This window comes from Gymnogyps californianus, chromosome 19 (genome assembly GCF_018139145.2).
Source record: "Gymnogyps californianus isolate 813 chromosome 19, ASM1813914v2, whole genome shotgun sequence".
Lineage (NCBI taxonomy): Eukaryota > Metazoa > Chordata > Aves > Accipitriformes > Cathartidae > Gymnogyps > Gymnogyps californianus.
The window spans coordinates 4,587,719-4,601,238 of record NC_059489.1 but is presented as its reverse complement, the minus strand read 5'-3'; the positions used below and the strand labels follow the sequence as shown (position 1 = coordinate 4,601,238).

General features: G+C 40.1%; 1 protein-coding gene across 2 annotated transcripts; it reads right to left on the bottom strand.

Annotated features, from left to right (window-relative positions):
* Positions 1–564: 564 nt before the first annotated feature.
* On the bottom strand, positions 565–12,455 carry UTP6 (UTP6 small subunit processome component). 2 transcript variants are annotated; one of them, XM_050908262.1, is made up of 19 exons: positions 12,364–12,455; positions 12,171–12,255; positions 11,513–11,554; positions 11,335–11,427; positions 10,625–10,672; positions 9,723–9,786; positions 9,049–9,167; positions 8,375–8,452; positions 7,854–7,935; positions 6,528–6,609; positions 5,704–5,885; positions 4,782–4,861; positions 4,010–4,087; positions 3,653–3,838; positions 2,871–2,951; positions 1,924–2,033; positions 1,771–1,837; positions 1,399–1,471; positions 565–825 (listed from the first exon to the last, which is right to left on the bottom strand). In XM_050908262.1, the coding sequence occupies exons 1-19, from the start codon at positions 12,453–12,455 to the stop codon at positions 668–670; spliced, it is 1,800 nt and encodes a 599-aa protein (XP_050764219.1). In that variant the 3' UTR covers positions 565–667. The 2 variants fall into 2 exon arrangements, with proteins under 2 accessions (XP_050764219.1, XP_050764218.1); XM_050908261.1 differs by having other exon boundaries at positions 3,659–3,838.
* Positions 12,456–13,520: the final 1,065 nt, after the last annotated feature.

The following is a 13,520-nucleotide window of genomic DNA, read 5'->3' as shown; positions in this document are numbered from 1 at the left end:
AAACTGTTACCCATTTTTCAGGCACTGTGGACATAAAGTTGAAGTGTAGATCAGAACTTTCTACTGTCACATCAGGGACATTTGTAACAGATCTCAGCTTCCCTCTACATTGCATAGTCTCAGCATTACAGCTTAGGATGCAAACACCAATGCAAGGTGGTCACAGAGATTGTTTTTGAAAAGAGGATTACAGATAACTTCAAGGCTAGGAAACAATAAATACCGTAATTTTACAGATTGTTTCTCCAGTGTTCCACTTTTCATTATTCATCTTAGTAAGATATGAAGATCTCCCACAGGTGTAGTTTCCAGGGGTTTGGGGTTTTTTGCATTTATGTGCTGTAATTTTAGCTTTCCAGAGTGTAAAAGCTGATGCATTATGACTATTCCATCTGAATTTAGGCAGGAGAAAAGAGCTGGCTCTCAGAACTCTCAATGAAGAACACCCTCAGAGATGCCTCTGCTTTCTCCTCTAACTGTGCACTTGAACTTGCCACTGGCAGAAGCAACACTAGAAACAACTGCAATGGGGCAGATGATTATTTTTTGTCACGTATGCAAGAATGTAAAGAAGGTAAACTTTAATAAGATCCAGGAACGTATTTACCTTTGTACAAAGAAGTTAAAGAAAAAAGCGCACTGTCATGTTGTAACTATTTATAGTTTTTCATAAATGTCCAGTTTGCAATAAAGTGTATTTGGAAACAAAGTCTTCCACCAGGTCTCCCTGCAACATCTTCATAGCTCGCCAGTGAATGCTCCCACAGTTTTCTGGTTTGCCTTGGGGATGACTTAGCTCCTCTTTGATATAATCCAGCCAGAGATCTTTAAAAGAAAAATAGAAGTTTTGGTTAGATTTTAATTGGATATTGCTTAACAAACATACCAAACCTAACCTAGAAACTATCTTTTTGCAAGTGTCCTTGATGTTAACGCAATGAGGTTTACTTTGTGAAGCTACAACCCCCTGCCCCTTGAGGACCAAAAGCCTGGGTTCTATTCCCAGCTGGAACAGTGATGTCATAAGAAATAATGCAGCAATAATTGAGCCATTTACTTTCTTAAAAGAAATACTGCAGAAATCTTGATTACAAAAACATAGCTCCATACTGTTCGCAAATCCAAATTAAAGGTGATACACATATCTTATGCCAGCCAGTGTCCAAACCTTACTTGCTAGTAGTTCTGCTGAAGCCATCCCAACTGTGAACAACCCTGGACTGAAAGTGAAGGGTCGCTGCAGAGTGTCATGCACTTAATGGCACAGAAGAAATAAGCTCCACTCTGCATGAAAGCAATCACAAGGGCAGAACAAACAGCTACCTTTTGAAATGGACGGAAATAAAAGAGGCAGCACTGAATGAATGAATGAATGAATAAATAAATAACCCCCCTTACCAGAATCTGTTGAACCAAACTCTCTCAAGGCACGTTCATAGTATTCTCTCAGATGAAGCATTTTGCAGGATTCCTAACAAAGGAAAGTATTAAAAGGCCATTTATTTTGTACAGAAGTGAATCTGCAGCTTGATTAGTTTCTTACAAAGAAAAAGAGTCATGGTAATTACACATGCACACGCAGACTGCCAAAGATTAGTTACCATGGAACTTGGTTTTGTATTACATGCTATGAATCAACTTTAGAAGAAAAATATGAACGGATCACAAGCTAATGACACTACTCACAAGCCCTCTGTTTCCTATTTAAATCCAAAAGTTAGAAGTGTATTTTACAAATACCAGGCACTAATTGGATATTCAACAACTTACTTGCTCCTTTTCTATTTGGATCATCTTCCTGAAGAAGTCAAGCGAAAATGGACGATTTTCACACAGGCTGAAGTAAAAACATAAGTAACTTTAGACTTCAAGCCTTTTAACATATGCCCTAGAACAATCAGGTTTGAAGGTTTTATTTGTCACCTGGTGAAGGCTCTTTTAACTTTCTTATAACCACCATTTCTGTAAGTCCAGTCAAGATACATTTCTTTCATAGTCACAGATTCAGCAGGAGTTGTGGCATGTAAGGATCTCTGCAAGTTTAAAAGGAAAAAACCAAAACAAACCAACCACATAAGCTATCATTAAAAGGCAACAAGGGAGAAGAAACCAAATAGTACCTTCTCCCTAATTAGGCATCTGACACAAAGCAGATCTCCTAAGTGAGACAAAGTACTGAACAAAAGCATCCCAAATGATGTCTGAAAGACAAAAATTAGGTAACACATCCAATATTTTTCAAATTAAAGTATTAGTTGTAACCTAAAATACATGTCTCCTCCAGTATTCCATACAGCTGGCAATTGGCATTTCCCTACCATCCTTCATGCAGAGGGTTTCACAACGCTCTGGAAACAACTCAATTCAAGCTTTCACCTGAAATACGTGTTTTATGTTGTAAATGGGGAGGCAGGGGAACCCAACCCAACCTGCCAGGCAAAGAGGAAGTGTTTTGCCCTAAGGTATTTACGGAATTTACATTGAGATTAAAGTCCCAGTTTTGTTCTTGAGTTTTCTGTAACAAGGTTCATGTTTTCACACAGACTGGAAAATTCTCTTTTCCATGTTCAGATAGACATCTGAAAATAGAGCAAAAATTCTAGACCACAAAGTAAAAGAAAAGTAAGAGTCCATCATTGGGTGTGCTTACAAACATCTATATGTCTTAGAAGCATGCGAATGACATTTGTGCTTATGAGCCTACGTCCAACTGACTTTTGGTAACATAGAGTTTTACTTGAAATTCTTTGATATCAACACATCCACAAAGGAACTGCAGTATAAAGCATTTGTTACACATTCCATCCACACACATTGTTCCCGTTTATTTACACACAGTCATCAAAAGTAGATTTCTATTAGCTAAGTACCTGGTAGAGAGCTTCTGTGTCTTCCTTGCTGTTTGTGCCTTCACTCCATTCCACCCAGAGGGTCCATAATGGCAAAGTGCCCTACAAGGTAAGCAGATAAATCAAATGATTGAAATACAGTGACCTCGATTTACAGAAACAGACAGCAATGCAACCACCAGGTTCTGTATTACAGCTGCCATAAAAAATGTCCTTTAGACATAGCTCTTAAAAAGACAACTTTGGACTGCACACTGAAATCACTTCTTGTTTCCTTCCTCTTTTTCAGGACAAATACTACTTAGCTGGACAGCTGCAAGACATGTTGTCAGGGATGAGAGACAAGTTCTGCTGCATCACTGCAGTAAAAAGGTAACTTCCGAGAACAAGGAGGAAAGAAACAATCACCTCCTTGTTTCCTCTCCTCACTCCTTGTGCCCAGGGTTTGAAATGGAACAGTAAGAGAGCACATAGTTAATTCAAGGCTTGAAATACCACACGCGCAAACAATATATCAGGACAGTGAAGAAAAGGAAACACATTTTTCAAGTAAGACAGCTGACTGCTAGAAGAGTATGCAAAATGTCACCTGTGAGCATTCAGACTTTAAAACTGTGAATATGAAGTGAATTCGCAATTCCCTAATACTCCTGAATGCAATGTTCATGTGAAACGTCAAGTTCTTATTTTTGACCTTAAAAATGGTCAGGGACTTTGAATGCCTTGTAAAGGAAAAAAAAAACTCAAATAAATATCAGAGGTTTCCTGCCCAAGACTAATGCATGCAAGTCCATAAAACCAGCACAGACCTTAGATTTCACGTGCTTAACGGCTTCTTCAAAACACTGGGTCACATCGTCACTCTTCAGTTGGATCAGCACCTGCAGCCTCATCTGCCACATTTCCACTGACAGGCTGAAGCGCTTAGTTGCAGCTTCTGCCACCTCCGTAGCCTTCTCAAAGAGGTTGGACTCCAGTAATAGTTGAAGCTGAAACCCAGCAGATACAGCTAATCACCACAAGAAATTTGTAATACGTTGTTAAAAAGCAAGGCCTTGATCAAAATATTGCCCATCTTTCTATCTACTCAAAATGGTAAAGACAGGCACGCAAGCAATGCAGGACAGTCTCACAATCTATTTTTGTGTGTCAACTCTTACCCACTGCTTATAGAGAGCTTCTGGCAGCAAACTGGACTCATCGGCTTTGCTGAACACACTCAGTGTCCTCTCCAGCCTCTAGAACCAACAGAGAGGAGAAAGTAAAGAAAATAAGCATTATTCCTGCATATACCAGATCCCAGCATTACAAGAAGCCCAGTGGATTAGTGTATCAACATGTCACTGAAATTCAGTAAGAGTTATGTATCTAATGCTTTAGGTACCTGCATACATTCCAAGATAAAGGGGAAATCTGAGCATTTGAGTTACACTTAAGGAGCAAAAGAACAACATAGCAATGTTCTTTTACTGTATTAAAAGGGAAGCAAAGTGCACAGGATGATTAGTTAATTCACTGAGTCATGCCCAAGCATAGATGCATAATATAAGGTGTCCATGTGCCAGCACCAAATTTTACTCAGACTTATTTGCAAGAGTCATTTTAATTCATCCTTTTCTTTGAACAAGCACAGGTCTTCAGGACTGTCAGCCAAGATTAACAAGTTTGCACTCTTAACTTCCATCCAAAGAGGTCACTGTACTTTACTGACAAGGCTGGTTTATGCCCAAGTTATTCATGTTCAGGCAGGCCACATGTGAGCCTGACAGTAAAAGTGATCCCTTCAGGTGGAGACTAAATGACTTTTAATGATGGCCGCAGGTAAGTATTTCTGATAAAATGTCAAAATATATTTGCTCCTTGTCTGATAGATTACAGAAGTCAGTAAAAATAGGGATGATTTGTTACTATGATTTCCTACTAAGCTTTTACCTTTTGCTTTAATTCTTCACTGTTGGTTTTCCTGTTGTATCTCTCTAAGCAAAAAGTGATGTAGCATTTCCACATGTCCTCTGTAGAATCAAAGGCATAACATCACACTTTATAGAATCACAAGAGTAAGCACAAATATTTGTCTTTAAGGAATATAGAGAATCCAAGCACGAAGTGTTAATGCCAACTTTGTTTTAAAATGTTGTATTATAAAAGAGGCCCTACATTTATAACACTAACATTTAAAAACGGCTTCCCAGTGTAAGCTGCAGCCAGTAACTCTTTCTAAAGAGCATCAAGCTCTTAGTTCAGCTGAGGCTTCAGCGCACACTGTCACAACTGATGTTGGTGCACCCTTTGCCTCTAGTTTTGAATGGGCCTGCAAGAGTGAGGACACTCACAGGCAGTCGAGAAAATCTTCTTCAAAGGCTATATAAGCAGCAAGTTTGAGTCCTCTCCACAGATAGTCCCTTGAGAGCCTCCTTTGAGAGCAAGGACAATGCCAGATGTTGAAGCTGGATATCCACTCCACTGGCAACTCAAAAACATTGCCTACTCACAGCTAACCAGCAATATACTTGAGTTCTACATGTTTCCTTTATTCAGGAAATTTTCTCTATTTACAGCTCCCAAACCTCTATTCATCTGTGGGCTTCTGTTCTCCTCATTGGTTAAGTCACATTAATAAAAGCAAACAAGCAACAACAAGCACTTTCAGTTAAGCAGCTCCTTCAAGAGCATAAATGCATTGGAAAATAACCCAAATAACACATAAAATAGATCCCAAAAAGGTAGCATCTAAAAACTGCATGCCTTCTCTTAGGTATGGTAGAGCCTGCCAACACCTACTTCAAAACTTTCACAGTATACAGGATGCTAAAGTACCAGGAAAAAACGTTAAAATGCAGGCAGAACTTTTCACCTGTTGGGACTGCTCTCACAGCCTCTTCAAAGACTGCACAGCACCGTTCCTCTCTCTGGGTCATTTCAGATACTTTCATCTGTTTTGTGGTGCGTTCTCTGGACTGCAGGGACCCCAGCTCCAGCTCACGACGGGCCATGTAGTCCCATGTAAGAGGATCATCAGCATACTTGGTCTGCAAACTAAACACACCATGTCTGTAATACCCCTCAACCACCATTCTTCTTTTGCAAGTATGTTTAGAAGGGTTGTTATATTGGTATAGAAATGTACTTAATTTTTAAGTAATCAAATGCCAGAGAAACATTTTACCTTTCCACAAGAGAAAGACAAAATATTAGTCTATTTTGGGGTGGGTTTTTTAGTACAGATGTTCTCAAATAATAGCATGAACTAGACAAGTAGCATTTCAGAGAAATCTTTCGACAGAGATCTTTCTTTCAAGACAGTAACAACTGGAGAAACTAAAGATGCAAAAGAACCACAAAGTAAACTAGGAAAATCAACAGTTCCTGCAGTAAATGTACAGAAACTAAGTGTAGTAATCATTCAGTGACAACTGTATTTTATCTATATTTTTCTTAGCAGCTTCTCAAAGCCTTTTCTGAAGTTAGATACATGTATCCTTTTCTAAAGAGCATGCTTACCTCATGTTTTGTTTTTCTGAAAGGATTTCCCATAGGCCTTAACATTCTATTTCCCTAGAGGAACAGCCTTTAGTTGTTAACCTGTCAACCCACTATAAGTTAGAGAAGTTATGAGAAGGTGTTTATTAAAAAAAAACAAAAAACAAAACAAAAAAACAATGCAAAACCACAGCTCACCTTTCAAGAATTTCTTTTTGCAAATCTTGAGTAAAATCAAAGAGCTTTGCAATAGAAAGCACACCCAGATGGAACTCAACACCTAAATTTCAGGAGGAAAAAAAAAAGCTATCAAGCGGAATATTACATCCATTGCACACTTTGCATTTCTGTATCTTTGCAAGCTTTTGTCAAGACACAGATAACATTTAAGTGTCTAGATACCCTTTTCTTTTCTATAAATCTCAGTGTTCCACCCATATGATAAGCCATGTTAGGATGTTGATTGCCTGACTATATTCTTCATGACTTCATGTTAGGCAGTTACAAAAAAAGGACAAGAGAGGCAGGACATTCCAGACTCCAAAGTGATAAACTAGTCCTGTCCTGACATGCTGACAGATCCTTCCAGCTTGGTTCCACTTGCAAATTTAATCAGCAGCTCCTCTACTTCTTCATTTGACTCTGCCATGAAAACACAGAAGGCTCCACACTTGGGACAGACCTCTCCAAAGCTGCACACACCATACGTCAATGAATTATGTCCATCCATCTTGTATCTCTGTAACTTATCTTTGAGAATACCAAGTGACACGACTTGACATAATTAGTTCATTGCAAATCCCTATCAGCCATTACTCACCTCCTTATTTTTAGGTGCTTACAAATCATTTGTATGCCTATTTATTCCAGTATTTTTCCAGCAATTTAAATTAAGCCAACTCTTTCTGTAATTTCCTCTAATGCCTTTTTCCCCCTTTACTTTTCAACATTGTTACTGTATTTTGCCCATTGTCTTCCAAAATATCCCCATCTATCATGGTTTGTCAAAGATATCTGCTACTACTTTGCAGTTATTTTACCAATTCTCTCAATAAAATGTGTGAATTTTACCAAGCCTGGTTAATTTAAAATCATCTAAACTGTTTTATTATTAGTATTCTTACTAATTGTCACTATTGTCACTAGCGCTAGCTGATTAGTTGTGATCTAATGTTCAGTAAACAACAAAATAAAAAAGGTACGTAATTCTGAACTGTCATCCCTTTGTTTTTTTAAACAAACAAACAAACAAGTTTTGAGACTGTAAGCCCAGCACCTATGCCACTTCAGCCCAAAAGCTGCTGTACTGGAAGAGGTGTCAGCCTGCAGAATAGTTATGAAATCAGAACTATCAGCACTATTAGTTTCTATTTTGTCATTATCTAGGTTCTACTGAAGAAATGGCATATTTGAAAATACCTTAAGTGTGTACACTAGAGGTAAGTCTATCTGTATTACCTACTGGAGAGCTGAGTTAAAAGTCACAATTTTCCTATTGAATAAGTACAAGAAAAGTTAAATCACCTTTAATTTTCTGAGCAGCATCCCTGTAGATTATGCGAGCCATTTCCCCATTGAGAATCTCTTCAGAATAATTGAATTCCCCCTGCAATATCAAGCATAACATCGCTGAAAAAATTGTTTTCCTTTCTCAGCTACCATTTTTGCAAACATGGGGGAAAAAAAAAAATCAGAAGATATTAATGTTTTTCTTCATCTAAATCTATCTTTATCTAATTTGCACAAGTCAACTATAAAGAAGTAAGAGATAATAAGTTTAACTATTCCTTTCCAGAAATTACTATTAATTTTCAAACTGGGGGATGTAACAAAAGACTTTACAAATGTAAAGAAAAATCAACATATGAAGTATTTGAGCTGAGCATCAGCCAACACTTGAAAAGCTTAATGCAGGCACAGGACATGAACAAAAACTTTCTCTAAGCTGTTCTCAAACAAACCATTAATACAGATCCCTTGAAATTATGCATTCAAATGTGATATGCAAGCAGACAATATCTCTTAAGTAAGTTTAGCTGACCTACCAAGTCCATCTTTGCTTGTTCAAATTCTTTCTTTTCCTTCCTCTGTTTTTCAGCATGCATCAGCTCCATTCTGAAATACTGCAAGAAGGAATAAAATGAAATTATTGTGGGAGTGGGGATAAAGCGTAAAACATCTAAGTCCACAAATGTGGTAAAACAAGCTCTGAGGAGCTACAAATCGGGACTTTGCAAATATCCCACATATGTCCAAGAGCCTTGTTTTTTAAAGGTTTGTGCATATAGCTATCTGCCCTACATAATCACTCAGAAATTTCCCACATGTAGAAATTACCACTTTCTAGTCATTCTTTAAATCTTAACTTGCCCGCAAAGAAAACCATGTTCCCTAGCAAAGGCTAGGGATGCCAGATCTAATCCAGAGAACTATGTCCTAGCAGAGCTTACAGTACTTTAAAATGGAATTCTGACATATTTATCTGTAAACAGTATAAAAACCTCACTCTGCATACATAAATACAGGATTTGCTGAACAATTGATAAATGCTACCAGTAGAAAGTACTTTTTTTTTTTTTTTAATCTTTTTGACAACATTTCCCCACTGATGGCGAAACAAGTTTTTTCCAGTTTTCTCAAGACTGATCTGAGAAATACGCTGGACTGATTTGCCCTGACTGATCAAATAATTGGTCGTAGAAGAAAACCAGGAACTCACTTCTTGATAAAGTTTTGGGCACTCTGGATGGAAGCGCAAAGCACGAAGGAACAAGTGCCTAGCACTTTCTGACGAGAGTTGTGTCTCCATTTCCCATTTTGCTGCCATAATCCACAGTGCTGCAACAGATGATACAAATAAATTCATTTTAAGGCAAAGCAAGTGGCTAGTCATGAGAACCCCTTTTGAAGCTACTCTCCAGGATGCACAGGTTGGTTTTGTTTGACGTACCCACCCCGACATAATCCATGAGCTCAGCAATGGAATAAGACTGATTATTTCCCGTGTAAAACCAAGTTAAAGGACTAAAAGCTAAGCAGATCCACGAAGTTTAATCTGGTATAGCTACAGATGCAATGATGTACAATGATGTCTTCAATAGCCAAAAAGCAGCCAGGAGTATTCAACATCTCCTACCTCTGAAACATTTACCTAGTCCCCAGTCTACCTGGGAAATGGTCATTCAGACCATGGGGACACGCACTTCACATCACCTTTTGATTGCTCAGCACAACCCCTGTCAGAGCCCTTCTCTCTGAAGTAACAGCAAGGCAAAGAAAAGAGAGTAGGAACTTTTACCCCAATAGCTTGAACTGAGATCTATGAGAACTTAAACCAACACTATACAATCTATACTGAGTTATTTATGCACCACTTGCCGTTGTTTCATTTACCTGGTTTATTGGGATGAATGGCCAACATTGAAGAAAACACCTTACTAAGCTGATGTTTTGCATTCTGTAAAAGAAGAAGTTTTGTTTTACCCACTCTAGTACCGAACTGAAGCACCACCTTACGTTGATACGGAAGCAACTGAAGAACCAGCACCAAAGTTTCATTTTGAAACGTTGCAACTTGTAATGCAATTGTACTGGAAAAGACACTCCTCTGCTACTTTATCTTCAGCCAAAAGTTTCTCATATTTGTTCAATATTGACCAGCTTTCAAATGTTACCAGACTAGACTAGCATAGTTAAACCTTTCTGAACTACATAGCTAACACAAATGTTGCCTGAGTCACAAAACCATAGTCTCACTGACCACTTTTGAGTTAAAGACTGCATTTTTCTTTGGCCACTTGCATTACTATGACAAGGTCACCTTCTTCAGTACAGGAAGGACAATGACTAATAACAATAATAATAAGGTGAAGACTTGCACAAGTAAGTTACGAAGTACAGAATTGCCAGAATTATACTTTTCAGCATAGCCACTGTAAGAAATTTTTGGAACAAAATCACAATTCACGGACAGGTGATCCATTCATTCCACACAAGGTATAACCAATATTATGATTCTCTCAAACCAAATGGTACTCAAGATTCAATGCAATCAGCCTCACCTTTGCCACCTGCAAGCATCAAATTTGATACTAATTCATTCTGAGTCAAATTCTACGCTTACATACATCAGTGAAAAGCCCAGGCAGCTCCAATAATACTATCAAAATTATTTCAGTATTACAGCATGCGGCAGTAAAGTTCGTACCCCTGTCTTGTAATTCAAGTTCCAGATGCCTGATTAAACACCAATCCAGTATCTCAACTCAGATAAGATTAGCACTTTGAAAACTCACCCACTGCTTGCAAAATGCAACATGTGAAAGCCAAAGTTGGACATCTTCCTGTTGGAAATGCAAGGGGGAGAATCAACCTTACAATAAGGCAAACAAAACTACTTGCACATTGACAAGCAGACAATATGCCCTTGGTACGATGACTTGGCATGCACAGAGAAGGAATTTTGAACCTCAATTTCCCTTTCCCCCTCCCCCCAGATCTTCAAATTCCTGCAAAACATCCGAAGAAAACCACCACTCCCATCTCAAGACACGTCCTCGCAGCCTCTCCAATCAAATCTGTTACACTGAACTCAATAGAGAGCTCACTGTAATGGTTCCTGAGGCACCTTATTTAGGCTTTACCGTTAGATGTATCAAGACAACCTTTTCCTAAAGCAGCTGAAAGTTCTTTTTGTTCTGTTTCTAGTCCTTGCAAGCAGACAGACCAAACTCACATGGCAATACATGGCTCTAGACAGTTGAGGACTAATGACTTGGAAAGGACAAAATACTGTTTGTGTACAAAAACTATCCATCTGATATGAATGATCTTCTTCTAGGCTACTGCTAACTGTAAGACCAAATGCCCACTTAGTTTTTCTATTACGTTCTTCTGTATTATTGCGAATATTTGGTGGTGGTGATATCTGGATTAATTTTTAGATCACAACATACCAAAAGGGTATTTTTCAACCTATCAGTACAAATGAAAGAAACAAACTTACTTTCCATTTTCCTGTAGCACGGTTGAAGAGGCTATGGACTCTATGCAGAATAGAGTTCTCAATTTCATCCTTCTTAAATGAATAGCCAATGCGCTGGAGGAAAAAAAAGGTATTAATTTTATTGCAACAGAAAATTTGGCATAAAATATTTTGCACTCTAAGTAATTGACAAACTTACTGCTCTTCTTTTCTTAATCAGTTCCAGCAGATTAATTTCATACTAGAATGGAGAGAGAAAAACATTTAAAAGCAAATGAGGAGACACATAACAGTAAGGAAAAAAATACAGATCAAGTTTTCTACAGCTAATCAGGTGGATAATAAAAATTACATCCAGGAAAACATTAGCAACAATTTTTCAGCCAGATCACTACATTTCTAAGGCTGACCGAAAGTAAACTTGAGTATTTGTATTGCACATGATATTTCAGACTTGAGCTGTTAGCACCCCACATATTCCTAGAATCATAATGCACAAGCCAAACTTCTAACACCACAAAAAAAAAAAATAATTACACTTAATTACAGTTTGCACAGCACATCAGGGAACTAGGGTCTCCACATCCCTGGAGAGAGAAGAAACTATAGGGAAAAGTCACAACAAGAAAGAAGACTCTCTCATCCCAAACTCAGGCACCAACTCCTGGCTATGCTTCATGCTCTGGTGTGTCTTAATAAAGAGCGTGTGCCAATAAACCACTTACAAGTGAACACTAGGGACTAAGTGAGGAGAGGCCTCAAGAAGCAGCCTGTTTCCTACGTGGGTTACTACAAAATTACTTCCGAGCTGGATCTACAACGTGAGCGAGCACGCTCTGCTGATCAATAAAGCCTACCTGAATATAATTAATAAAATCCTCCTTCCGAAGCGCTCTCCGCTGTATTTTGTACTCCAGAGCCGAGGCCTTCCTCAGGACGGCCCTGCGGGAAAGGGAAATCAGCGAGCGGAGTAAGTCCGGCCGCGCCGCGTGCGCTCGCTGCCCCTCGCCCGGCATCCAGCCCCGCCGCCGCGGCCCCCGACCGCCTCACCTGATCTCCCTGCGCGTGAACAGCCCGACCCGCTCCAGCTGCTCCAGCTCCGGGACGCGGTCCTCCAGCCGCTGCTCGATACGCTCCGCCATGGCGCCGGCAGCCGCGGAGCCTCACGCGTGCGCCAGGCCCGGTCCAGCCCGCCGCCAGTTCCGGCCGCCCCGCCCGCCGCCTTCCGGGGCCGCGCCGCTCTGCCGCCCCCTGCCGGCCGCGCCGCCCCCTCGCCCCCTGGCGCGGCTGGCGGGGCGCGGGCCCGGGCGGTAAAGGGCAAAACCCCAGGGAGGCGAGCCCGGGACCTGCAGACACGAAGCACAAGCGCCCCGGTGACTGCTCGAACTGGAAACCGGTTCCAAATATAATGGCTTTGGGGTGGGAAGAGTCCTGTGGGTAAGGACGTCTCGAGGGCAGGGAAGAGAGGTGAGCTTTAACATCCCAAGAACCGCAGAAATGCTGGATGCTCCTCTGTGGCATCTTCTCCACCCAAAGACGATGCACGGCACCAACCCAGGCGTGGGTGACGGGACATCAGCCCAGAACCGTTACAAGCACATTGCTTTCTGGTGGGATTCCTCCTGGGGTAAATGGCTTCTCCCCTCTCACACCGCACCTTTCTTCCGAGAAAATTAACAGTAAAACCAAGTGACGGTAAATTTCTGTTTCTTAAATGAGAGAAGTCCCAGGAAATAAAAAAAATGGAGGTGGGAGATAATTTTTTTGAGTTGCTTTAAATATGTACTGTCCACAGCAGTATCTTCTGCTTTTGCTTTGAGTTCTCACTGCCATCACTGAGCTGGTAAGAGATGGAACCACACCTTCAAACCTGCTCTGCCCTGCCGTGACAATTACTCCCTCCTGGAGGAAAATGCAGGAGCTGTTTCTCTGAAAAAGCACAGGGGGAAGAGGCAGCGGACTAAGGGCAAGAGGACTTCTGGCACAGCATTTTTCATATATAATAGCCAAAAAAAGCTGTGGGTCTTTCCGTTTTATTATAGTAGAACGGCTTAAAAAGTGTTGCCGAGTACAGAGCGAGAACCTGAGCAATTGACTTCTGTTAAAAACACACATAAGACAAAACACTTTACAAGAACGATCAAGAACAGTGGTCATTTTTTTCACCCGCTATGACTTGGATTCGTGGTGGTTCTTCTCAATATTGG